This window comes from Colletotrichum higginsianum, chromosome 6 (genome assembly GCF_001672515.1).
Source record: "Colletotrichum higginsianum IMI 349063 chromosome 6, whole genome shotgun sequence".
In the NCBI taxonomy this organism is placed as follows: Eukaryota; Fungi; Ascomycota; class Sordariomycetes; order Glomerellales; family Glomerellaceae; genus Colletotrichum; species Colletotrichum higginsianum.
The window spans coordinates 1,190,526-1,215,083 of record NC_030959.1 but is presented as its reverse complement, the minus strand read 5'-3'; the positions used below and the strand labels follow the sequence as shown (position 1 = coordinate 1,215,083).

Genomic DNA, 24,558 nt, shown 5'->3' with positions numbered 1-24,558 from the left:
AATCTCTGATCCTCGCACAACATTTCAGCTTCCTGCCAAGATCCAAACCCCGCCTCTCCTGGCAGACAACGACCGGTCTCCTGACACTCTGTTCGCCGCCTGACACGGCCTGGGTGGTACACGTTGTCTGGCGAGGCTGGGAGGATGGGGTCAGGGTGGAGGGTGTCCTGGAGGTCATATCATACCTCACGTCTCATAGTCCGGGTCCTAGACATCTTGTCTTCAGTGTGTATAGAGGATAATCAATTCATTTGTTCCCCCGTCCAGTCCCCCCCAAGATCCATCATATGCCCAAGATTTGACGCAACATGAAGACGTCAGCGGTATCACGACGTATCCATAGCCGCGAACCTGATGTCAACAGCCTCGAATTGTCTTCTCTGACTCTGCCACAACACGAAATCTCCCAACAGATTGAGGGTTCTCCATTGCATTTGTCAGTCGGACAACCAGTGCGGAAGAGTCAGAGGAGGGACCCTGAGCAACAAGATATCACGGAGCGGTCAGAGCCCGACGCCGAAACATCGTTACTCAACGAAGGAGGGGCCTCGAAGGAAGAGATCCCAAACCGCCATTCAGCGCCAGCTCGATGGAACGCCCTTGGTTTCGTGGGGCTCTGCATCATAGTCCTGGGAACCATTGTGATCTTGGCGGCCACCGCCTTCCTGGCCTACCTCTGGCAGTCCTCGATGCGCGCGAGAGCCGGGCAGTCGCAGGGCAGCAATGGTGGGTTGTGGGACCTTATCGTGCTGTCGAACTGGACCTCGGTAACCGTCACCCTCACTGCTGCTGTCATACGCGTCTGCCTCGCGCTCCAGATGGGCGTTCTCACCGGCATGATCGCCTCTCTCCTGATTGAAAAGTCCGGCGTTCCCATGGGCTCTGCCCCGTTCGTCTCTATTCTGCGGGCCGTCTCGGCGTCCCCCTATCACCTGGTCTCGAGAGCTGCGCTGACGACGCCCTTCGCCATCGCCGTCGGCCTTGGGGTGCTTCTGACAGGCGCGTCCCAATTCACGTCGACGGCGCTTCTGTTCGATTTCGACCTCGCCAATATCACGACGCCGAAGCAGACGGTTGTGTTGCCTTACGGCAGCAGCCAGCCAGAGAATCCGAGTGTCGACGGCAACAACAGTCCGGTCGGCACGCTGTGAGGGTCGAAAATATGGAATTCCCAACCCGACACGTATTTTCGGTTTGCTGAACACAACATCCCGGGTCCTGTTCCCAATGTCGATGTCGGTGTCGACGTCGATGATTCGGGCACAACCCTACGGGCAATCTTGCCATTCCCCGGCGCTGTGAACCGTACGAAGTTGCGACAGTACGATGGCCCCGCCGTCGTGTTCGACTCCCGAGTAGCATGCATCCGGCCCGTTCTCCACGATATTCACCTTGCCATAGTAGACGGCGGGCATTTATACGGCCGAATCCACCACTTCGACGAGGTTATTGTTAGCGGTCGATGGTCAACTCCCAAGGAGCCCACGTCGGTCTTGGAATCAGATTATAGGAGAAATCAGTGGCCATTCAAGTGCGTCATGCTCACGCCCAAGGCCGTCGAAGAGGCCGAGTATTGGCCGATATCCATCTGTGCGGCTCTGGGCGGGTCGTCGACGTGGGATTCCATATTCACTGAGATGCCCGGGCTTCGTTCCACGATGCTCCCCATGTCCAAATACAGAAGCAGAAGCATTTTCCACGTCTTCAACACGACGGGGTCGATAGAATCATGGGGCAAGTACCTGCTGACGAACGAAATCCCGGAGAACGGAAACTACCTCGCGACGCATTCCGCCGAAAAGCTAAACTGGACGTCATCCGAGGAAGGGATCTGGGTACACCTGCGGCCACCACCCGGCTCCATCAACGCCAGCGTGTCGATCAGCACATGCTTCACAAACCTTCCCGGGCTTTTCCAGCACGTCGAAATGTCCAGCGACCAAGACGGTGCTGAGCCCGGTCTCTCTTGGGACAGAGTGAACGCGCGGTATGAGACGGCCCCGATTCGAGGTCAGTATGAAAACCTCGGCGACAACGCAACGGTGCGGGATTCACGGGGCATCCTGACCCTGCACCCGAAGACCAGCTGGGGTTTCGAGGAGGACGAGAGCAACATGACGAAGACCACCAAGTCCAGGTCGTGGATGCCCTTCAGCAGCGTGGCCGACGGTCTGCCTTATATGAGTCTGAACGGCGACCAGCGTGCTGGCGGGATCCTGGTTCCCGGCGCGTTCTCCCCGTACGCCGTGCACTACGCGCATGCCGCGCTCTTCCAGGACATTGCCATGACCACCGGCAGTCTGGCGCAAGGACTACAGGGGCTCTTTACTGTTCTTCGACAAATGGCGTACTACGAGATTTCCCCGTATTTTGACATGCAATCTCCGGCTTCGTTGATCCTCTCAAACGAGGAGCTTATGCCTGTGCGATGGACCGGTTTCACCGTCGTTGTCGGCATGGTTTTTACCCATTTGATTCTCCTTGCTGTTGTCTTGGTGTTGTTCTTCAAATTCACTCGGCTGAGTTGGCTTGGAAATGTGTGGATGTCCTTGAGCCAGGTTGTGTCATTGGAAACAGAGGATTTGATTGATAAGAGTACGGACAAGTTGGATAAGGAGGTGGACAAGGTGATCAAGGAAGAAGCATCCAGAGCAGGCACAGGATCAGCGGACCGGGTTAGAATCAAGAGACACGATCTAAGAGGGAGAAGCGAGGTTTCCTATTGACAAGCCTGAAGATGGAAAGGGGCGATGGGCGTTTGTGGCTTTTCTTAGGTGCCGACTGGGTTAATCGACTTCTCTGCGGCCTTTCTTTCCACTGATAAGCCTCGTGAAACGTGAAGGAGTAGCAATTGAGAAGGCCTCATCCCCAAAAGAAGGTATGCACAAATTCGCGCCTCTTATCTGACCTAGAATCCGCTTCCGAACAAGCATCACGATCGTCGACCGTCGACGGTCTATAGTGGACCCAGACCAGTGGGAATTCGTCGCAGTCCTTGTGGATGTACTTATCAAGACAAAGACCGATTATTGGAAAGAGTCTGTGTATTATAACGGTATCCCTTCAGAACAACTGGGAGCTCTTCACGATTATTGTGAGAGACCACCCCCCGAATTACCAGCCTGTGGACTGATCTAATGTACACGCACATACAAAGTGGAAAATCCATACGCCCCCAACTCCAAGAACGCTCAAGAGATATGGCTTTCTATAAATTCGAGAACATAACTTGCGACGTCTTCCCAGCCGTCCTGGAACAAGAGTCCGTGGCTGTGGCCCTCAAACTCCTTGAACTGCACGACGGCCCGTCCCTTGTACGCCTTGTACTCCTCCTTGACGGTCCTGGCGGTGACGATGTGGTCCTTGGAGGCCGCGATGAGCAGCAGTGGGGCCCGGTCGGGCTTGTCGAACCGCACGTAGTTGGGCGCCGCCTGCCCGGCCGTGACGCTGGTGGCCAGCTGCCAGAGCACGCGGGAGTCGGCGGGGATGCAGTACCTCGCCCACTGGGCCTTGCTCTCGGCGGCCGACAGGAGGTTGCCGAAGCAATAGCGGAAGTGGCTCTCGGAGATGGGGACGGTGGCGTCGGAGTGCAGCGGGTGGGCGAAGACGGGCATGGCGGCCCGGACGGTGCTGGGCGAGATGTAGACGATGCCCGCCGGCTGCGCGGGGCAGACGGCGACGCCGAGGGCGCCGACGCCGCGGGACAGGAGGATCTGGGCGAAGAGGCCGCCGAACGAGTGGCCTATGATGATGGGGGCTTCCGGCAGCTTGCGGATGTAGGCCTCGTAGTGGTCCACGATGTCTTGGATGCGGTGGGGGGCGAGGGGCTTCGGATCGGAGCGGATCTCCTCCTCGGTCCGGCCGTCGACCCCGGGCCAACCGGGCGCGTGCACCTCGAACCCTCTCTTTTGGAAGAAGGGTACCCAGCGCTCCCATGACAGAGGGGTCATCCACAGCCCGTGGATGAGCACGATGGGCGGTCTGAAGAAGTCGTCCATTTAAAGCCTTGGCCTGGGATGGGATGCCAAGGTGATGGAGAGAATGCCAAGGTGGAGAAGGTGCCAAGATGGAGGCACTCTGCAAGTGTGTTGATCTCCTTCATGAGTGGAAGAGACACAGGGGGGTAGAGGGCGAATGTGGGGGGGATATGTTCGATAGCTAATGTTGTGTGCTGCTCTCTTCTCTTCAGTTTGAGTCCCGAGTTGGTCTCGATGACGTCAAGACTTGGAATGACGCGTCGTCAAAGCCACGGTTTTGACTAGTTGTCTGCCAAGCATCTGAACGGCATCTCGGAGTGTGGCGGCGTTGTGATTTCGGTCGGGACTTTTGGTATTTTTTTGACAGAACTCAATTGAGTTTAGGTTGCGGTTTATGTTGTCAACTAAATAGCTTGATCTATTTGGTGGGGAGTTGGTTGCTCGTCGACGATAGTTGATGATGCTCTGTACGTGGTTCAGAACCTGGTTTCCAAGAAATAAGACGAGTTCAACCACGCCATTCACTAATAATGCAACAGAGAGTTTCGTACACTGTCAATTTAGGGAGCATTGAGTTAATAAGCCATCAGTATTGGAATAACAACTCTTGTGGCAAGGGCCAACTTAGAGTATCTCTCACATTGTTGGCTTGTACGGAAGCTTGTTTTCGCTCGTGACTCCAGCTAACTCTCCGTCCAGGGCATCGCAGACTTAAACAACAACCGCTCAACTACAATAAAAGGCGGAATCCCGGATGTCATTGTCAAAGTTGTGTTCTAGCCTTTCCACAGAGCTCTGCGTCACTTGACTTCCTTTGCCAGATGCTGCTCGGTGCCGTCCTCCTCATCCGTCACTTTATCGACGTTGACCCGAGTCTCCTCTGTGGGATGGTCCCCAAAGTGCCTCACAGGCACGCCCTCGTGGAACATGCGGTCGACCTCCTCCAGGCTCCTCCCCTTGCACTCCGGCACGCAGAAGAAGACGAACAGGGCCGAGCACACGGCGATGCTCCCGAAAATGAAGCCGACCTTGCTCTGGAGTGCCGCGTACGGCGCGTTGAGGAGGTAAGGCAGGGTGAAGTTGACGAGGAAGTTCATGAAGATGTTGACGAGGGACGAGACCCGCTGGGAACGGTCGCGCAGCCGGAGGGCCGGCACTGAAGACCGCAGTCAGCATGAACGCGCATACAACCGTTATCGGTTTGCCTCAAACTTACCCTCAGTAACCACCACGTATGTCATGGGCCCCCACCCCAAGCCAAATCCTGCTCCGAACAGGAGGAGCATGCCGACCATGCCGGACTTGTTCGCACGGGGGACCGGATTCGGCACGCCGAGCCCGGCCATCGTGTAGAGGGCGACTGCTTGGACTGCAGATCCCAACAAGAGAATCTTCCTTTACACAGCGTTTTTTAGCCTTTCACTCTCTTGTCGATTTGATAACGCCAATGATTCGAAACAAAGCTTACCGTCGCCCGACCCGGTCCGCCAGAAACAAACACAGAATTATCATCCCGCTCGACAGGGCCGACGACCCAAGCGTCACGTCGAAGGGGTTCAGCGTGCCGAGGGACTTGACCCACACGGTGCCGTACTGGCTCGCGAAGGCCTGGCCCGTGGCCTGCTGGAAGAAGGACATGCCGGCCGCGATGGCGGTGCGCTGGAGGTTCACGCCCTGGAAGAGCTCCTTGGTGCGCCCCTGCTCGGGCTCCTCGAGCAGGGACTGCTGGATCTTGGCGAACTCGTGGTCGATGTCTGCGTCGGGCATCGTGCCCTCGCGGAGGAGGTAGTGCGCCTTTCGGGCCTCTTCGACGCGGTCTCGGAGGAGGAGCCAGCGGGGGGACTAGATGAGCCATCCCACCCTAGGTTAGCGAAGACTGTAAAGGGGAACAAAGGGAAGAGAACTGTTTCGGTTGCCCTACCTCGGGGATGAACCAAATAAGACAAATCACGATTGTGGGGATGACGTAGAAGAGGCCAAAGGGGATTCTGTAGGCCCGGCTGTCCTGGAAGCTCGAGGTTGCGCGGCAAATGGAGTTGATGACGAGACCGCCGAGCTATAAATCCTCCGTCAGTTATTCATCAGATTATCAGCTGCCAACAAGAAGGCGCTCGAAATCATTACATACGCCGATGGCGAGTTGGTAGGTTCCAACAACCATTCCGCGGACAGGGGCCGGGACGATCTCGGACTGGTACACGGGGACCACGGACAGCTCGAAGCCGACATACACGTCTATGTACTATGTCAGCAACTGCGGCTCGTCTTTTTTTCTAGAAGCGGAGGAGGGCGCCCCTTACAGTTGAGGATCCGGCCCATCAGGATCTGTTCCTTGGTCGTCGACGTCACGACGATTGTCGCGCTGATCAGGGCGTAGACGCTCATGACGAACATTGTCGTGCGGCGGCCGAAGCGCGCGCTGGTCAAGCTGCCGACGACGAGACCTAGTGGTGGTTTACTTCCAGGTTAGCAAAGCGTGTTTTCCCCCATCAGTAACAAAAACTGCGCCTTCTCGGTTTCGATATCTCCCGGAAGGGGGAGGGAGGGTTGATTCAAGACGTACCGGCGGCAAAGCCGATGTAGTTGAGGCTGTTCAGCAGCGAGAGGAAGTACGTCGGGATCTTCCACTGCCCCGCCGCCGCGTCGTAGTCGCCGAACTGCCGCTCAAAGGCGTCCATGGCCTGCGTCGACGCCAGGGCCTGGTTGTCGAAGCCATAGTTGAACTGCGAGACGGCGATGAGGAAGACGGAGGCGAGCAGCCGCTTGTTGAAGTGCTGCGTCACCGAACGGAGGCGGGCCATGGCTTTTTCGTCTCTCTTTCGTGACGGCGGGGGGAAAGGGGGCCAAAACAAACCAAAGGGAGTTTGTTTTTTTGCAACAGAGCGTGTGGTAAACAGTGATCATTGCAACAGCATGGTGAATGACGGGATGGTGGCAGAGATATATCCCATCGTTAACGTTCAGCTTTGCCCGTGGCTTTACAGCTCTTTCGGGATGTCGCCATATCACGACGGGCGAACCTAGACCAGGGAGCACCAAAGGGCTTGATAGGCATGTTAGTAGACGGCTGTGGGGTCTCGGACGACGTTGAAGATGGGATGGATGCCAAGTTGCAAATAGCTACAGTCACGGCGGATCTCGCCGGATGTGCTGATCTTGTTGGACTTGGATCATATCACTGGGGGGAGGGCAAGCCGAGAAGCGATATCCGGCGAGATGCGGCGACGAACTCCACATTTCCCTCGAAACACCATCAAGGCCCCGTCTTGCGTGCTTCAGTTCCGCATTTCCAGTTCGGCTAGGCTGGATTCAGGGGTGATGTTATTCAGACGACGACTTGGGTTGTCTCAGTCACGAAGTTTGTTACTATGAAAGCTATTCCCAAGCCAAAAGAGCGAGCTTGGCACACCGGTATATGCAGCAACATAAGTAGCAATAAACGTCATTAATACCATTGTCTCGCTATTCCTTGTCTTCCTTTTCTAAACGCTGGCCGGGTCTGGATCCATGTAGCCCGACAAGAACCAGCTCAGCTCACCGCTCATGTCGAACTGCGACGGCGCCACGAAGTAATCGGAGGCCAGCTGGTTCTCTGCAAACCCGGACCACGTCAGCGGCCCGTCGAAAGCCGACCCGATGTCGTTCAGACCGGCGGCGCTCGCCAGGGAAGCCGGGTATATATCCTCCTCGGGGCCCTGGACCGGCTGGTGAGACGACTCCCGCGGCACCGCCGTCGTTGTCCCCCCCGCGTCTTTGCCGCCGGCGAGCTCGGCCATCTCCACGTCTGCCGGGCTCGTATCCGATGCCCGGGCAGACGACGGCTGCGGCGGGTCCGAGTGCTGGAGCGCGACCTCGTCGGCCGTCTCGGCGTTGCTGTCGAAGCTCTGCGAGAGCGGGTGGTATCTGCTGAGGAGGTTGCTCCGCTGCACCTCGCTGCTCACGGGAGCATGCTCCTGGGCCTCGGCGTCGTCCTGCCGCCTCCGGTCCCCGTCCGCCTCCACCATCTTCTCGACGTCCTGCTGCAGCACCGCGACGACGGGCGCGATCCTGGCCATCTCGTCCAGCAGGGCGACGTTGCTCCGGCAGAGCGCCTGCACGGCGTCGTCGTCGAGCCCGACCGCGTCGCCGGTGACGGGGTCCGTCAGGCCGTCGTAGAGCCCGCACCGGCGCGCCGTGAGGAGCGTCTTGGTGCACTGGTGCACCATGCTGCCGTACCCGAGCCGGAGCGGGATGCGCGTCTGCTTCGACTGGAGCGCGCCCTTGGCCCGGAGGTTCTGCACGTGCTCCCACAGCCGGGCCTGCCGCAGCGCGTGGGACACGGCCAGGGCGCGCCACTCGGCCACGAGGTCCGGCGGCGCGTTGGCGAGGAAGCGCGGGGCGGCGCTCTCGCGGTAGGGGGCCGGCAGGGCGACGCGGTACAGGTCGCTGCAGCACTGGAGGTACCACGAGTTGAGGGTGAGGTAGGACGAGAACTCGGACGTGGTGGAGTGGGAGAACATGTTGAGCTCGCTGAGCTGGAGGTGCTTGGGCATGTTTCTGAGGAAGTTGATGAGCCGCTGCTGCAAGTTCTTCATGACGGCGACGGCCTTGGCCACCGCAGCTGGGGACGAGTCCGAGTGGCTGTCCAGGACGATCCCTTTCGTAGATCTGCTTGTCGTCAGTTTTCTTTTTTGCCTCCCAGTATATCATCATCCCCGGGGGTGTGAGTGAGTGAGTGAGTGAGTGGGATGGAGGGGGAAACCTTCTTACTTGAGTACCTCACACCGCAGCGGCAGAAGCATGATGAGGTATGAGTTGGGCCCGGCCTCATGAGACGCCAACGCTTCCACGCCATCGTCGAGCTTGCTTGTCGGCTTCAGCAGACCGTGACAGAAGGCGTGCTCCGAGTTGGGCAGCGAGACTCTCATCCAACGGTTCGGCAGCGCGGTGAACTCGTCGAGGCCTGCCGAAAGCATCTTGTCCATGCTCCACACATGCCAAACCAGCCGCCGCTCGCACTCACGCTTGATGAGCGTGGCCGTGTCGTTGTCAGGAGGGGGCTGTCGCTGTCTCTCGTCGTTCAGCTGGAACGACACGGCCAGCCGCGCGGCCATGCCGATCATCAGCCACATCTTGCCGAACTGCCTGTAGGCGAAGTTCTGGAACATGGACAGGATCATGAGCTGGATGTTGAGCACCTTGAAGACGTTCAGGTTCGCAAAGATGTAGGCCTCGACCTCCTTGGCCCACTGGACCGACAGCACGCGCGACTCGCGGGACCGGGACACGAACATGGCGGCCGTGGCGCAGACGGACGTGCACAGGATGGGCGGCAGCCTGCCGGCGTAGAACTCCTCCATCATCGACGGCCGGTGGAAGAAGTCGTGGCCGATCGGGTAGACGTGGTCGAAGTACGCCTCGAGGTGCTGGCGGACGACGTCGGTGCTGAGCAGCGAGTGGTCCAGCGCCGTGTTCAGCGACGACCGGGTGCGCTGGAGTCTCGATCCGGCTTCGCAGGGGGCGCTCTGGCTGACGACGGTGCTGCTGATCGACTCCGGGGAGGTCGACTGTTGCGGCTGTTGTTGATATTGTTGTTGACCGGCCTGTCTGTTCTTACGTTTCGACTGCGACGACGACGGATACACGCAGGCGAGGCTCCGTCGGTTGCAGTGATAGCACTGCGGGCGATGGCCGGAGCACTTGGCCTTCTGGTTCCGACACTCTATGCACGCGGCCGCGATGCGCCGGCGCCTGGTCCCGGCTTCTGTGAGGGTCTCCGACGGCGGCACGAGGGCGTGTGGATCGCCCATGTCGGGCGTCATGGAGGCCTCCGAGTAGGTGAACGTGCAGCCGAGGCTCAGCCGGCGGCAGTTCTCACACGGCTCCGGGCCGCCGGTGCACTTGACCTGCTCGACGTCAGTCTCTCTCGTGCCTTGGTGACCGGGGAGGTTTGTCACGGCAGTTGGGCGCCGTCCGTCTTTACCTTTCGGCGCTTACACGTCAAGCAGCGGGGCTTTGTCGGCCGTGCTTCGGTGACCGGACCGGGGCTCGACATCGCGTCTCTCGGATCTTTCGGTATCGGTGCTCGGGTTTTGTAGAGGCTCTGTAACGGTCCATTGACACGGGGAGGGAGGCCGTACGGTATACAGACTTGAGCTCGAAGAACGAGCGGGCAACACGGCATGCGGAACCACCCGCCCACTGACCCTTGGAACAGGCGGAGCATAACTATGCCCCCGGAATCGCCATAGTGTCCATCGCGGAGTTGACGTGCTCAGCATGCGGGGTCTGTTCTAACCCCGTTTGAACCAAGGGCTACCCACAGCTCATTTGGCGCGGCGAATCCCAGAGCGCGACAGAGCCCGAAAGGGCAGAGCACACCATTGCAGAGAGGGATGGCGAAAGAGTTGCCCGGCGCAATTGGATGGAGTGAATTGAACCGGTGGAGGAACGGAGAGGAATGGGGATGAATGAGACTGGAGACATCTGCCAGGACACTGCATCTACTTACATAAGCTTGTCGCAATAGCAATATCTGGGCCAGTAAGTATCCTTAACACGCTGTGCTCTGAAAATCGTTGCTCTGCAAGTTTGAGTGCCACTCGGCATCTGCATGTCTGTGACGTGTGTTGCTTTTTCAAGTTCCGCGAACTCCAACACAGGTCATTCCACTGGTTTAATCTCAACTTACCATTGTAACGCCCAAGACTGATTCCAAAAACATCGATGACTTGACTAAAACGTCTGGATATTTGTTCCAACATTTTTTTATGAGACGTTACTTTCTCCGGATCCTTGAATTCAACGTCGAGATTCTGAGTGTCCAAAGTGCATTGAATCTTAATTGAGAACAGATAGCTGTTCTGCCTAGCTACATGAAGTAATTACATCGATTTGAGTTGATTTCTAGTTTGTAAAGAAAAGGATATTAAACAACTCTGCACGGGACAAAGAAACCAGGGTCTTACTCTATAGCACTGTGTTGTATTTCAAAACATGTACAAGTCTGCGAAAGAATCCAAGAGATACGCCGTGCTGAAAGATCAGGTAGAAGTGAAAGATCAAGTGACCGAAGCTGGAAGGACCGCATGCTATGATTTAAACATGTTTTTGAAGTTATTTATCTTCGAAAGTCCTAGAAGAGCCATTTCTGCCTTGGATTCAATCGCCCACAACTGCCTATGTATGTCTAGAGTCGAATTGGAGCAGGAATAACCCCAGATAGATCCATGCTTCTTTTCAACAGACGCTTTCATCTTCATTCGTTCTTTGGCGATGGCAACACGATGTGGTTTCATTAGGCCTTCGGCTTGTGGTTGGTTGACAAGTTGGAACCAATGTGCAACACCTGGGAGGAGCATATTGGGACATGTGCCGGAAACATGGAGGCTTGTGAAGATTGAGCACGGCAGTGGCATAACCAGTAATTACCAATGATCTGGTGTCCAAGTCGCACGTTCTGACCTCATTCTTCCACTAGACGATGCAAGGGCACAACGCTTTGTCACGCTGGTTTTAATGACTGCCCAGACTCACGAAGAAACCAACCATGATATGCCTGTCACCTACATCCTTGGTTCGTTATGTGAATCCCGGACCTGGAGACCTCTAGCAGGCAGCGACTGACTTGACAACCTTCACTCGCCACTAGCATCCTACGCCCTTGGCTTGGAGTCCACTGTTGCATTTCAAATGCAACCAGCCTGTTGCAGTGCTAAAGGTGATTGTGCACAACACGTGGTCGCTGTCAGACCTAACCGAGCCGCTGATCGTTCGAAACCCTGTTTGAACAACCATCAGACGTAGCTCCAGCCTCTAGGCTGTTGTGAGCAAACTGTGTCAAAGTTTCTGACCTCAGTCAGCTTATGAATGGGTCCTCGGCTTCGACATGCTCAGTTTGAAGGATACTTTGGCGGATTGATATTACTCTCGTTTATATCCTACCCATGTCAATCAACAAGTCGTGTGTGTGTGAACTCCGAGACATACTGTAGCTGCAGGCTTTGGAGATTGGAAGAGGGATTCGGCAACGCAGCTTATGGCTTCGCACCGACGGCGGCCATTGGGACGTGTCTATGTTTTGTTAACCAGGAGAGAATCTAGATTTCATTGGCGTGCGTCCCGCCCAGGATCTCAAGTGTAAATTTGATCGCCGCCTGGTGTGAACGCTGCCGGCTATCCCGGCTTGCAGGTGCAGATGCCGAAACAGCCGCCACCCCGGGGCCTGCTGCTCTGCCGTTTGCCCGTATCTGCAGAGCGAGAGTCTACTCACCCTGCACTAAATAGCAAATGCTTGACAATTGGAAATGGCACAACAACTCGGGACTCCACCTTTTGTGTAAATTGGAATTGCAACCAGTCTCTTACCGTGTGGCGTAGACTGGACGTTGTGCAATGCACTATGAAGGAAGTTGATGGTGGGCATGTGCTATGCGCCGTAATTATTGATTGACAAAAGCCACCACCAGGAGGAGGCTGGGAGGCACCATTTCTTGCCTCACTTAACGGTCCAACCGAGGAGCAATAGGTGGAAATGGTCAGGCCAGATGAAGATCTCTCCCTTTGTCTACATCAATCCTACGCTCTTCACCCACGTGAGCTTGAAGAGGTTGAGCCCTCATTCTCGTGATTGGTGGAAGAAGCCGCGGAGAGACTGGGCCGCCAACGAACTTGGCACACATAGGCGCTCTGGGCTGCATCTGGAAGTGTAACCAAGAGATCGACGGGGGCACATACGGCACTTGAAAGGACCGGGAGGAATGTATGCCCTTTATGCTGTCGGGCGTTGGTGGTTTAGTGCAACTTCAAGACCTTCTCCGTCGGGTTGTCAACCATCTCGGTCGTCGTGTCAGCCCTGCAGAGCTTTCGGTTCGTGCCAAGGCCTAGAGGGCGATGATGGGTGGCGGCAAAAGCGAATGAAGTACCACGATATCAGGTCGGCGGAAAAAGAAGAAAGCGTTGCCGACGGAGATTTTTGGGCTCGTAACCTCAATGCCAAGTTTTCTTGGTAGAGAGTTTATTACAACCAAAGACCAGATGTTTCGTAGACCTCCCTTCGGATGATCCACACGTCCCCCTTGGCCCCCCTTACTGGGTTATGAGAATGCTACCCTACGATGGATGTACTTGTAGTTGCCGCCTCTCCTGAGAGCTCTGTCTGACTCGCCGATGCCCTACGCCCCGACGAAGTGCACTGTTCTAGAAACAATACCAAGGAGCGTTGGCCCTGCGTTTCTTAATGAGTTGTATTAATGTAAGTGAGTACGGGGTGCCGGGGGGAGTTAGGGTGCTCCCCGCAACCCCCTTCCAACCCCTTCCAACCCCACCATACGGTAGAACTCGTGCTCTGTACATCGTATGTATGGACATACAATCACATTCAGCCTCCGCCATGTGTTGAACGAGGGGTTGTGGGGGGTATTTAATCCGCCAACAGGATGCGGCCTGCCTGTCTTGCAAGACCAGTTACCGCAATGCCAACCACCACACCCCCCCCCCCCCCCCCCCTCCCCCTCCCCCTTACAAGCTCTGATTCCCGGGCTGGGGTGCACCCCAGCCTGCACTCTATCCAAGTCTTAGGTTCACGAGCTGGGGATTGGCTGTTCCAATCGGGTTTGATTGATGAAGTGCTTCCTGACTGCCGGTGCCCGACTCCACCAATCATGGCCGGACTGCACGAAGAGTCCGGCTTCACCAGGAAGACGCCAGAAAGCATCTCGGACGAAAGCTCTCTCTCTCTCTCTCTCTCTCTCTCTCTCTTTCTCTCGCGACCCTCGGACTCAACCCCTCAATAGTCGAAGGGTCTTGTGGGAACATCCCCCTCCCGGCCCTTCCCCCCCTTACTTGTATGTGAAGTACATAAAGGAGAGCCAAGTCGCCCGAGATGGAACCAGTCCGGATGATCCTCTTCCACGACTAGACTTGGGACGAACCCGACATCACATTCTTTTCCTTTCTGCGAATACTTGTATACGAAAAAAAACAAAAACCAACACAATGAAGTCCTTTCTTACCTCGCTCACCTTGGTCACGGCGGTGCTGGCAGCCGGCCGCACCTCGGCGCCGTCCGGGTGCCTCACCGTCAAGAAGTCGCCCGGCAGCGGCCAGTACGGCACCATCCAGAAGGCCGTCGACGCGCTCTCGACGTCGGACGCCAAGGCGCAGTGCATCTTCATCGACCAGGGCACCTACAGCGAGCAGGTCCTCGTGCCCGCGCGGACGGCGCAGCTGACCATCTACGGCTACACGGCCGACACGAGCGGGTACGCCGGCAACAAGGTCACCATCACGGCCAAGAAGAGCCAGGCCGACGGCCTCAACAACGACGAGAGCGCCACCCTCCGCGTCAAGGCCAAGAACTTCAAGCTCTACAACGTCAACGTCGCCAACGCGTACGGCAAGGGCAGCCAGGCCGTCGCCCTCAGCGCCTACGCCGACAGCGGCTACTACGCCAGCCAGTTCACCGGCTTCCAGGACACCGTCCTCAGCCAGCAGGGCAACCAGTTCTACTCCAAGTGCCTGATCCAGGGCGCCACCGACTTCATCTTTGGCCAGAAGGCCATGAGCTGGTTCGAGAAGTGCGACCTGCGCGTCGTCGCCAACTCTGTTGGGTACATTACGGGTAAGAGTCCTCCAACTTGGACAACTCTTCGTCATCTAAAACACGAGACTAACTGTTCTTAAACAGCCAACGGCCGCCAGTCCGCGTCCGACAAGTCGTACTACGTCTTCAACGGCTGCACCGTCGACGCCGCGGACGGCAACAAGGTCACCGACGGCGCCTTCTACCTCGGCCGCCCATGGAGGGAGTACGCGCAGGTCACGTTCCAGAGCACGAGCATGACGGGCGTCATCAACTCGGCCGGGTGGAAGATCTGGAACAACGACGACCCCCGCACCAGCAACGTCCTCTTTGGCGAGTACAAGAACACGGGCATCGGGTCCCAGGGCACCCGCGCCAGCTTCTCCAAGAAGCTCGACTCCGCCGTCTCCATCTCGAGCATCCTGGGCGGCGACTACGCCAGCGCCGGGTACTTTGATTCTGCTTTCTTGTGAAAAGGAAAGCAAGAGAAATGAAGAGAAGAAGAAAAGAGAAGAGGGAGCAAGGGGGGGTGGACAGAGAACAGCGACGGTGGACTCTTCGGGGAAAGCTGAAGAGCGGAACCAGCAGAAAACGCTTTTTTTTCGTCTGTTTTTTTCGTGAGGGCGTTGCGTTGCGTTGCGTGGCCTTCGCTTTTCTTCTCTTGTACATACTTTTTTCTCAAACCGAATATACTGGCTGTACTACGCAATCTCACGCGGCGCTAATCGGGCCAGGCCACCCCGTTGTATTCCTCTCTGGCGCGATGATTCCTTTCTTCTTCGTCCTCTTCGCCTCCCTCTTCAGATGCATCCCATGTTCAGCCCCAACCGGGGCCTCTTGCTCGAGCTCACTGATCTACAGTATGCTAAGGGGGGTCTACGATGTACATCGTAACCTTGCGATCTTGCTAAGACACCACGCCCGAGGAAATCTCCCAACTCAAAAGGAGCAAGTTGCGCGTCGGTTTGTTTCCAACCCCCCCGCCCCTGATTTTGCGTTCGTTGGGCTTCTCTCGCTCCTCGGGGGCTGCCCTTGTCGGCCGTGGTCCGTGGTGAAACTATGGAAAGTGAGGCTCCGTTTCAGGTACATCGTACACACACAGAGAAAGGCCGGGCTGCGATCCGAAGAGCTTGATTTATTCTTGCCGCGAAGGCCAGGCTCGGCGGGCGGGGCGTGATGAGTGATCGCTGCCCCCCCCCCCCCCCTTGAGCATCCGTTCGTTCGGTTATTCGTCATTCGGTCCCGTTGGCGACGAGGCTTGGATGCTCCCTGGGACTGGACGACAAGACGGGCGCTTAGAAGTCGCACCAGTGAGGAGGCTCAATATGGGCTTCAAAGCTTGTGTTGTCCGACAAGGTTTCGTGGTGCTGCGTGCGAGATTGACTCTCCCGGGCAGAGATGGGGGCCTCGAATCAGTTCGATTTGGGCTGTGAATAGCCGGACGCGCAAGAAACAACATGGGAGAGGCTGCAAAGGCTTCAACCACAGATGCGAGCGGCCGCTTTCATGCCGCCAAATCGCTTGCTGGGATGCAACAGAAACCACCGAGCTTCTTCACAGCTTTTCGTTTGATCTAGGTAAACAGACGTTGGCCAAGCTTCGTACTGTTTTTATCCTTCAGACAACCTCTCAGGATAACAACAGACACTCTGAGGAGCCGTGTGAGCGATGAAGTAGCCAGAGGATCCTCTCAAGCATTGTTTCCCAAGCCACGATTGCCTGTTGTCAGTGTACGTACATCCATGCCCTGCATACAACAGATGTCGCTAATAAGGAGGAGCACCAAACTGGGCCAGATCCTTTTGTCAGCCAAGGGCAAGGTCGTCTTTCTGAAATGAAGAACAATAGGGATGTATTATGCGCACCAATATGTGTACTGAGTTATAGCCCATAGCCGGGGCCATCCTGTCAATACAACACATCATAGGTAGGCCCTAGTAGCGCTGTAAACCAAGTGGCTGCAGGGGTTCCCGAAGTGTTCGACTAATATACAAATCTCAAAGGCATTCGGCAAACGGCAATACGCGTCAGATTGTCCTATGGCGCTCACGCACTAGATTCATAAGTGGAATCTCGATATACGTTAATACAACCTCTAGGTGTCTTCAACATGGTGAGGAGAGCTCACAGAGGGTTGAATCAATTATGACTGTCGCCTCGAGCCTCGTGGGACACGTTTCCAGAGTGCCAGCACCACTTCAAATATCACAAGACACGTTGCGATCCACGTTTTCTTAAGATAATCTGAAAGCTTCCAGGTGCTAGATCGTCAAAAAGCATGACATTGAGCGGTCCATCATATGTCCAAGTGTAACATATGCTTATTGTCAGAAGCAGCAGTAGACTCATCCGACATCGGCTCCTGGTAGGACTTATTTTCCAGCTGCACAGAGAGGGTCCTATCTGCGTACATTTTCTTGCAAAACCTGGGCGTTTCTGGATTATCTGATATCTTTTCTGTTTGCGGCGGGTTAGCACTCCTGTTGGCACAAGGCGGATCGATATATCGATGATTTGGTGATAACCTCACTTTTGGATTGGTGACTGGCTATCAAGGAAGGAGGGATAACCAACAAGGGTGCCCTGCAATGGGCCGGTGAAGTGGGTGGCCCATAGTGGGGCACCCTTCCCTTAACCCCGAAATCCTCCCTTAACGCCGATCTGCCGATTCGGCAGCACCGATTCCTGCAAACCAACAACTCCATTTAGCAGTCCGTTGTGTCTTGACAAGTATCTTCTTAACTTGATACGTGATTCATCGGACCATCGATTCCACGACGTGTGCCACTCGGAAAATCTATCCTCAGAAGGGACCCTTTACACATAAGTACAACAGGTAATATACCCAGCGTTGGACAACGAAGGCGACTCACAATGACCCTTATCAGTGAACCAACATGGGTTAACTGACAGCCAAAATCGTCTCCATAGAAGAACCTCGATACGTACACACCACACACATTGCCAGTCAAGCAGAAGCACGCAGCTCGGTCAAGCTGTCCAAGATTCAGTTTAAGTAAGAGGAACAAGTCGCGCGATGGGCTTCAAGCAGTAAATACATCCATCTACTCATCTCTGGCCCACTCTCTACTCACCCGAGGAGAGATAATATACATCAGTTTTCAAGGATGGTGTAGTCATGGCCACTACCGGACCTGGAAAGCATCCATTGACCCTCGGCCCCCCAGACATTGGCCATGCACTCTTTTGCCAAAGGTGACGGCATACCAGACACGCGTCAACCTTGATGGCTCTATATATACCCAACGGATTCAAGAAGTAGGTCCAGGGCCAAATCGGTTTCATCGTTAGAGACGTCTCATCGTAATCATTCAAGAAGAGGAAACTATGCAAGACTAAAAAATATACTAGAACAAAAACTGCGAGCCTCGTCAGACTCTTGGAACAAGAACCCCCCTGGTATCAGCACTGCTGCTGGAAGGGGTGGGTGAAAATCATGCGGAGTAGAGTGAGAGCTCAACCCTCCATATACGCCTCCGCTATGCCAAAAGAATATGTCTCAGTGAAAGAAGAAAAAAGGTGAACGAAACAAGAATCAAACCCCCCCGTATGCCCGTCGGCCCTGTAATCAAACACACACACACACACACACACAGAAAGCGTTTCAAACCGGCTGGGCCTTGTCGACGCAGGCCTGCTTCCTCCTCCTCTCCACCGACACAAAGGTCGAGGTGACGCGCGTCAGCGGGGGCTTCTCCTCCTCCTTCTTCTCCTCGTCGGCCTCGCGGCCGGCCTTGCCCGTGATGAGCTCCAGCTTCTCGCGGAACGAGTCGTCGTAGTGCGAGAAGACGGACGAGGCGCGGTGGCTGTCGAGCGACGAGCGAGTCGTGGCCGCGCCGCCGCCGCCGCCGCCCCCGTACGAGGAGAAGGTGTCGGCGATGGACGAGGGACGGCTCCGGGTCGAGTTGGACCGCGTGAGAGGGCCCTGAAGCAACGGTTTCTGGAGCTGCTGCTGCTGCTGCTGCTGCTGCTGCTCCTGCTGTCTGCTCTCGAACTTGGCCAGCTTGTCGGCCACGCTGCCCTGCACCGTCCTGAGCACGGGGAGGTCGCCGTTGACGGACGACCGGTTCCTGTTGCGGGCCTCGAGCTCCCGGATCCAGGCGAGGCGGTCCGCGCCGAGGCGTACCGACGTCTGTCGGTTGGGGATCCCGCGCCACGGCGCCGAGGCGGACGGCGGCGCGGACGGTCTCGGCGTGGGAGCAGCAGCAGCAGCAGCAGCAGCCGACGGCGCTGATGTCGGCGCCGGTTGCCAGGACCGTCTCCGGTCCGTCCGGAGGATCTCCGCGAGCAGCGGGTTCGGTGCCGGAGTCGCCGCCGTCGAGGGGGACGTCGACGTCGTCGACGACAACGAGGGCATCGCCGTGGGCGTAGAGTGGCGTTTCTTCTCCGCGCTTTGGCGTTCGTGGTGGTGGTGCGGCGGGAGCCGTTGTTGCTCGGCAACGGCAGCGGCGCCGGCATGTTGGCGGGGCCTGGCGAGAAGGGGTCCTGGCGTGGCGGTGAAGGGGGCGGCGGCGGGTGCCGCTGGAGTGAACGCGGCGCGTCGTGGCTCACGCAGCTGCACCCTGGCGGGTGGTTTTGAGTCCGAGGCGACGGGAACGGGTTGAGCACGAGTGGGCGCAACTGTACGCGAGGTTGCCGGGGGTGGCCAGGGCCTCGGGTTGTGTGCTTGAACATGACTGGATGAGCTGATGATGGTCACGGTGACGGCAGGGCTTGAAGTTGATGAGTGTGCCGTGAGTGCTGTGTGATGATGAGCGGCACCGGCACCGGCAGCGGAAGCGGCAGCGGGAGCGGGAGCAGCAGGGCCAGGGCGACGTTCTCCGGTGGGGGCCCTGGCGGGTTTCCTTACGGATGGTGCGTAGAGTGAGGGTGAAGACGTGTCAAGTGAAGGCGGCAGCTGATCGACGACCGCCGGCGCTGTAGGCGCGATGGTGGCGGTGGTGGTGCTGGTCGTCGTCGCGGCCTTCCTGGCGAACATGTCGGCGATGGGCGTCGTCGACGACGAGGTCGTTCGCTGAGGCTTCTTCTGCTGCTGCTGCTCCTCCGCCTCCTTCTTCTTCTCGGGCTGCTGGACATCGCGGAAGGCCTCGAGCGACAGCAGGTCGATGTCGAGGCTCGACGTCCCAAAGTCCTGGACCTGGACCCGCGGGAGGACCTTTGGGTGCAGGCTCTCGTCGAGCGATGGCCGCTCATGCCGTGACTCGCCGAGGACCGACATGGTGGTCTTCTTCGCCAGCCCGCGGCCGCGGCGGACGAAGCCGGACAGCTTCTCCCTCACGGAGGCGGGCCGTCGCGAGGCCGGCGTCGTCATCGTCGACACGACGGTCCAGTCGCCGCTGTTCCGTTTGCTCGACATGTTTTGCTGTCCAATCTGTTTGGGTTTCGAACGGACGGTCTTCGTCCGCCCCTTTTTTTTCTTCCCTTTCTTTCTGGTGGTCGTTTTCAAAAGCGGAGGAGGACATGGAGATCCCACTGGCGGGCAGAGGCGAAATCGCCCGCCGGTGGGGGATCACGTGAGGTAAACAAGATTGGCCCGGGGATTCGCATTGATGCATGGGCCGTGATTGCCACTATTAATTTGTTTCGGAGCTTCGTCCATCTGCCCCTGACCGGGGTTTTGGGGGCCGGGACCCGGGAGGCCGGAGAGCGCCGGTCAGGGCGGCCGAGAGACGGGCAGGCATGTTTCTCCGGGATCACGTGTCCCGGCATACGTTCTTTATTCTTTACAGATAGATTACTCTTTACTCTGTTGTTGTCTGTATATATATATACCAGAGTATCGGAGTTGCCTATGGGGACTACGGGGAGGTGGATGGCTGCACTTCTAGTGGTGTCACTGGTCGCTGGGATGTGAAGGGATGCCATCCTTGCATTGTATTGCGTCCATGCGTCGGATGTACAATGTATGTATGCACATACATATTCTTCCTGCCAGCCTGGCTCGTTTCCTCGCCTCTCCTGATTCGTGTGCGAGGCGTGTAGCAAGCAATATCGCTTACTAAGTAAGACCGTGGTCTTCATGTTTGTTTTCTGACTGAAAAGGAGATGGCCAAGAGCGGCCGGCAACCACACCAACGCATTCTTCAGGGTCTCGGTCCTCTGAAGAATTGGAGAAATGGCCCCACGCTGCGCCGCGGACGAACGAGAGAGAGGGGAGCGGAGGGGGGAGGGAGCCTCCATGACATAACACAGCCAGCGGTGGGAATGATGGAGACTGCCCCCCACCGCCCTGCATTCCCCAATCCACCCTGGATAAGAGCCACTGGAGAAGAGTTCCTTAACTGTGCTGTGTTATCAGTCATGGTTGTGTCTGACGGGACAAGAACATGAACATGAACATGAACATCAAACCCAGAGGGAAAAGGACCGCGACACTGACACGTCCTTGTCCGGCGGGGGAACACGTATTTATCAGTAGTTCCTTCGACTGAGTCTTCATGTCCAGGATAACCCTGCTCATCGCCCCCGCCCCCCCTACAACTCGCTTTCGCATGTTCGGGGCGCCCGCAGTTTTGATGAAGAGACCATGGAGGAAGAGTCGCGCTCTCTCTCCTTACACCAAACTCCGCCCAGAAAATGAATCGTCGTCATCGCACTTGTCATTCTCATACCCACTCATCCTTCAGGAAATCGAAAACCTGCGCCATTTGCTCGATAGTGTTGTAAATGCGTCCTGAACGCCCTCCACCGGTTGCTGCACAACAGCCCAAGGTTCCAGTGTACATCGGTCTCAACCCGTTCGGCGCTGGTCGCGGCGCGAGGAGTCCTATTCGTGTTTCTTCTCTTGCTGTTTGTAATCCTCTTGTCCTCGGACCTTTTTATAGTTCTTTGAGATCATGCGAGCCCAGGATGGGTTTGCACGGTGGAGATCCCCCGGCCGACGGTCAACGATGACGTGAATCATGAGTTGTTCATCTTGCGGGCAGCTGAGATGCCGTCGATTTTGCCGCCGGCTCGGTGTGTCGTTTCGTTTCGAGACATCTGCGAGGCCTATGAAGTTCGTCGCAATTGCGGCATTGCCTGTGCATCCTTGATGCATGGCTTGCAGGACGTACGTACATGGGTGCAGATGATGCAGAGAGAGGGCTTGCAGATATCCGTAGATCTTTCTGGATCTCTGGCCCGTTCCCGAAAAAAAGAAAAGAAGAAGAAGAAATAAGAAAGAAAAAGGACGCCGATCTACTTTCCCTCCCAGGGTCCCAGACTCGCTCTCGCCTTCGACACATGTCTTCGCAGATGTCACCCGCCGCCATCAGCTTGTCGCCATGGCGTTAGCCATACAGAGCACTACGGTACATGAGATGATGATGCCAAGGTGTTTTTGCCATATCATAGTTCATGATGCCGGAGATTAACTCTGGGCCATCAAACTCCGTCGGGCCCTGACGCCAGGTCTGGTAATGCAAGCTGCGTCGATGCATGGCCGATAACTCGAAACCCCCAGGTCTTCCCCAGTTCTTCACGGCAACGGATAGTCTGGGGGTGACCAGCGTCGGTGAGTTTTTATTTACTTTTATTGTTCTATTTCGGCATGTCCAAGATGCTTTTCAAGCTCCCTCTTTGACCATACAAGTCGGTGATAAGTACTGCTTAGTCGTCGGGCAGCCACCACATCTCTGCTCGGCGCAACATCGAAGCCCGTCCCCTGTCGATCGACCACGGAAGCAATCAGGATCACTATATTTGAGTTGAGGACTTTGCGGCATAGGTGGGATATGTCCCCGACGAAACCAAGCGTTCCAATTTTTTTGCTTTTTACCTCATGGCACGCCCTTCAAAAGTCGAGAAGCACCTCGAAAACGTGCCGGGCAGTAGTTTCGTTCTGCTCTACTACCTTCATGGGCAACGTACACACTCATTCACTCACTCACTCACTCACTCACCACCCACGCTCATTACTTGTCGTCGCTCCTTTTATTCTCATGTTTTTTTTCTTTTTCTTCATATAATTCATACCTCTTCTCAGTCTCTCCTTGAATCATGAAGTTCTCTCTGGCCCTCGCCGCCGCGCCGTTGGCCGCCCTCGCCACGCCGCTGGGCGTCGCGCCCGCCGCGCACTCACCTCACTCATCCCGCTCATCCCACTCTCACTCCGTCTCCCACCGCCATCCGATCCCCGCCAGGCTCGCCGAGCGCCAGGCCTCCGACAGCATCGACGCGCTCATCAAGAAGAGGGGCAAGCTCTACTTCGGTGCCTCGGGCGACAACGGCATCATGCAGCAGGGCAGGACCGAGGCCATCCTGCAGGCCAACTTCGGCCAGGTGACGCCCGAGTACTCGATGAAGTGGGACGCCACCGAGCCCGCGCCGGGCAACTTCACCTGGGGCAACGCCGACTACCTCGTCGACTGGGCCCAGACGAACGACAAGTCGGTCCACGGCCACACGCTGCTGTGGCACACGGCGCTGCCGACGTGGGTGTCGGACATTAGTGACAAGAAGGTCCTCACCAAGGTCATCGAGAGGCACGTCCATACCGTCGTCGGGCGGTACAAGGGCAAGATCAGGTCTTGGGTGAGTGGTGTTTTGTTGCTTTCACCCCGGGTGCCGCCGGGCATCATAACCGTGATGATGCAAAAACCAAGAGGGCATGGAAGCACACACACTGACCGAGGGGCGACACGTGTGACGGAACAATAGGACGTCGTGAACGAGATCTTCAACGACAGCGGCACGCTCCGGAACAACACCTTCTTCAACGTCCTGGGCGAGTCGTACGTCGGCATCGCCTTCCGCGCCGCCCGGGCCGCCGACCCGGCCGCGAAGCTGTACATCAACGACTACAACCTGGACAACAAGGACTGGGGCAAGCTCCCCGCGCTCGTCAACAAGGTGGACCAGTGGATCGGGCAGGGCATTCCCATCGACGGGATCGGTGCGTCAAACCTGTGTTTCCCAGGGCGTGTGTGTGTGTGATGTATGTGTGGAAGAGACTCGACAATATTGACATGACTCGGGGGAAAAAACAGGCTCTCAGTCCCACCTCGTGCCCAACATGTCGAGCAACGTCGAGGCGGCGCTCCACGCGCTCGCGGCCTCGCGGGTGTCCGAGATCCTCATCACCGAGCTCGACATCGACACGGCGCCGCCGGCCGAGTACGCGACCGTCGTGGGCGCGTGCCTCAACGTTCCCAAGTGCCGCGGCATCACCGTCTGGGGCGTGAGCGACAGGGTAAGACGGAGAGATGGCGAACAAACCACCCCCCTCTTGTTTCTTTGGCACACTTTTTGGTGGTGATGCTGATGTTTTTCGTCTTCCTCTTTTTGGTTGTTTTCTGTGGCTGACATTCTCGGATTTTTTTTAGCAATCGTGGAAGAGCGAGAAGAAGCCGCTCCTGTTCGACGAAAACTACAACCCCAAGCCGGCCTACGACGCCATTGTCAAGAAGCTGAAGGGTGTGGTGAATGGATGGGTTTATGAGGGCTAGACGGTTTTGACCACCACTTCAACTGAGGACTCGACTTAAATCTAGCATGTAGCTGGAAGTCAAGTCAAGTCAATGAAGCCAGTGTTCGCCAGTTGGTGGACTTGTGCGGTAAATCCTTATCATGGGTTGATGTTCCTGTGGCCGTCCTTCACTTTTCGACAAATGGATTGAATGTCATGCCGTGACACGAGAAAACTCTAAATGAACGGGCCACCACTCATCTGGGTCAGTACTTGTAAATCAATATTGATCTAATGCATACGTATAGGTTCTCGGTTTCAAAGAAGGGCGGAAGTAGGGCGCATTGCGTTGTGTTCGGTGCAGCTTTAACTTCCCTCTCGCCTCTCAATGTTGCTGGTCAAGCATATCAGAGTTCAGAATGCAGGAGGAGGGGAACAAGGAGGAGGAAAGGCGGAGGAGGCAAAGGTGGAGGAAGAGGAAGAAGGAGAGTAGAGTAGAGGAGAGTAGCGTAGCGTAGGAACGGTTGGCAAAAACTCTACTCTTCTCTACTCTACTCTACTCTACTCTACTCTATCCGTACTCTACTCTACTCTCCCTCTCCATGGTCGGC

At 56.5% G+C, this 24,558-nt stretch overlaps 7 protein-coding genes across 7 annotated transcripts; 3 read left to right on the top strand and 4 right to left on the bottom strand.

The window, feature by feature from the left end:
- Positions 1-308: 308 nt before the first annotated feature.
- Positions 309-2,726, top strand: CH63R_08791 (uncharacterized protein; the record flags this gene model as incomplete). The annotated part of the gene is made up of 2 exons (XM_018303765.1): positions 309-1,136; positions 1,323-2,726. 2 exons carry the CDS (start codon positions 309-311, stop codon positions 2,724-2,726), a joined length of 2,232 nt encoding a protein of 743 aa, XP_018155788.1.
- A 465-nt stretch (positions 2,727-3,191) lies between these two features.
- Positions 3,192-3,998, bottom strand: CH63R_08790 (Arylesterase; the record flags this gene model as incomplete). The annotated part of the gene is made up of 1 exon (XM_018303764.1): positions 3,192-3,998. One exon carries the CDS (start codon positions 3,996-3,998, stop codon positions 3,192-3,194), a length of 807 nt encoding a protein of 268 aa, XP_018155787.1.
- A 779-nt stretch (positions 3,999-4,777) lies between these two features.
- Positions 4,778-6,778, bottom strand: CH63R_08789 (Sugar transporter; the record flags this gene model as incomplete). The annotated part of the gene is made up of 7 exons (XM_018303763.1): positions 4,778-5,133; positions 5,194-5,372; positions 5,446-5,819; positions 5,899-6,033; positions 6,106-6,212; positions 6,278-6,421; positions 6,541-6,778. The coding sequence occupies 7 exons, from the start codon at positions 6,776-6,778 to the stop codon at positions 4,778-4,780; spliced, it is 1,533 nt and encodes a 510-aa protein (XP_018155786.1).
- Positions 6,779-7,459: 681 nt separating this feature from the next.
- CH63R_08788 (Zinc finger transcription factor 1) lies at positions 7,460-10,011 on the bottom strand (the record flags this gene model as incomplete). The annotated part of the gene is made up of 3 exons (XM_018303762.1): positions 7,460-8,624; positions 8,727-9,888; positions 9,954-10,011. 3 exons carry the CDS (start codon positions 10,009-10,011, stop codon positions 7,460-7,462), a joined length of 2,385 nt encoding a protein of 794 aa, XP_018155785.1.
- Positions 10,012-13,952: 3,941 nt separating this feature from the next.
- Positions 13,953-15,011, top strand: CH63R_08787 (Pectinesterase; the record flags this gene model as incomplete). Its single annotated transcript, XM_018303761.1, has 2 exons — positions 13,953-14,577; positions 14,644-15,011. 2 exons carry the CDS (start codon positions 13,953-13,955, stop codon positions 15,009-15,011), a joined length of 993 nt encoding a protein of 330 aa, XP_018155784.1.
- A 3,152-nt stretch (positions 15,012-18,163) lies between these two features.
- CH63R_08786 (uncharacterized protein) lies at positions 18,164-19,915 on the bottom strand (the record flags this gene model as incomplete). Its single annotated transcript, XM_018303760.1, has 1 exon — positions 18,164-19,915. The coding sequence occupies one exon, from the start codon at positions 19,913-19,915 to the stop codon at positions 18,164-18,166; it is 1,752 nt and encodes a 583-aa protein (XP_018155783.1).
- Positions 19,916-22,539: 2,624 nt separating this feature from the next.
- CH63R_08785 (Beta-xylanase) lies at positions 22,540-23,987 on the top strand (the record flags this gene model as incomplete). The annotated part of the gene is made up of 4 exons (XM_018303759.1): positions 22,540-23,073; positions 23,200-23,467; positions 23,529-23,731; positions 23,865-23,987. The coding sequence occupies 4 exons, from the start codon at positions 22,540-22,542 to the stop codon at positions 23,985-23,987; spliced, it is 1,128 nt and encodes a 375-aa protein (XP_018155782.1).
- Between the last annotated feature and the right edge of the window lie 571 nt (positions 23,988-24,558).